At 42.6% G+C, this 1,080-nt stretch overlaps 1 protein-coding gene across 1 annotated transcript; it reads right to left on the bottom strand.

Moving 5' to 3' along the window:
- Nucleotides 1–5: 5 nt before the first annotated feature.
- LOC105851493 (uncharacterized) lies at nucleotides 6–1,076 on the bottom strand (the record flags this gene model as incomplete). The annotated part of the gene is made up of 1 exon (XM_012712425.3): nucleotides 6–1,076. A coding segment is annotated over one exon (1,071 nt), but the record flags the coding sequence as incomplete, so codon positions are not given.
- Between the last annotated feature and the right edge of the window lie 4 nt (nucleotides 1,077–1,080).

The raw sequence follows: 1,080 nt of genomic DNA on the forward strand, positions 1-1,080 counted from the left end.
TACTCTTCATTATTGTATGTAAGCCGAAGTGGACCTGAATTGTGATTTGAAACTGGTGAGGCATCACGGGAAGTATCTTCCCAAATGACATTCTGAATGATTCCCCCTTCCCATACAGCATCAATAAGTGGCTCCCCGCTCACACCTACAACAAAGCGTGCCAAATGGCGCTCGGTAGCCTGAATCAAAGAGGTCGCAGAGACGTCAAGAAGCTTGACAGATTGCGTTCCACTTATGGCAGCAATCCCTTTGCCCCCTTTCAATTGAAAGGTTTCCCGCCCGGTGCTAGAGGATGAGCCACATGCTTCCCATAAAGCTGTGAACAAGTTAAAGTTGTACTGAGGTCTTGCGTCTTCTTGGATGTCTGATGGAACAATGGCCTCAAGAAACATGTCTTCTATGCCTACTGTGATTCCCTGAAGTTGACCTTGGATGATCTGACCATTTTCTGCATTTGTTTCAATGTGAACATCAACTATACCTGGTGTCGGTTCCCTTGGCTCCAAATCGATCACAACGGTAGCTCTATAGTTTTCTTCTTTTCTAGAATCATTTCCAATAGGAACTATACTAAGGGCGGCATTTTGAGATGCATGATCTTTACTGTGAGGTTCACCAAGAAGAAAAGGTATACGAGATGATGGAATTGATCCATATGGTGCAGAAGAGGAAAAATTTAACACAGTAGCATATATAGCGGGAAGTGCATCTATCTCTTCCTGGGGTGTGGCAGTGTTATTGATTCCCAACATGCGATTGAAAGTATTAGATTCAAAACTCAAACTACATGATATTCTAACTTTGAGTCCTGCCATATATCTGAAGTCAGGAATACAGGAAAAGTACTTCCTTAATGTGTTCAAAATTTCTGCAACTTTAGAGTCCATAACACGAAGCGGCTCATGCGATTGACTTGTTCTTCCAGTTTCAGTAATGACCTGAGAATTGGAACTGTCAGAAAATTCCTTATCCTCGATAGGGGCTTCGAGGTCCCTGATACCCTCCAGATAATCAGGTTTGCTATTACTCACGACTAAACTTGATAAAGACAAAGACCAAAACTGCTTAACAAGCAATGGG

The sequence above is a fragment of the Cicer arietinum genome, unplaced genomic scaffold (genome assembly GCF_000331145.2).
Source record: "Cicer arietinum cultivar CDC Frontier isolate Library 1 unplaced genomic scaffold, Cicar.CDCFrontier_v2.0 Ca_scaffold_5158_v2.0, whole genome shotgun sequence".
Classification (NCBI taxonomy): domain Eukaryota; kingdom Viridiplantae; phylum Streptophyta; class Magnoliopsida; order Fabales; family Fabaceae; genus Cicer; species Cicer arietinum.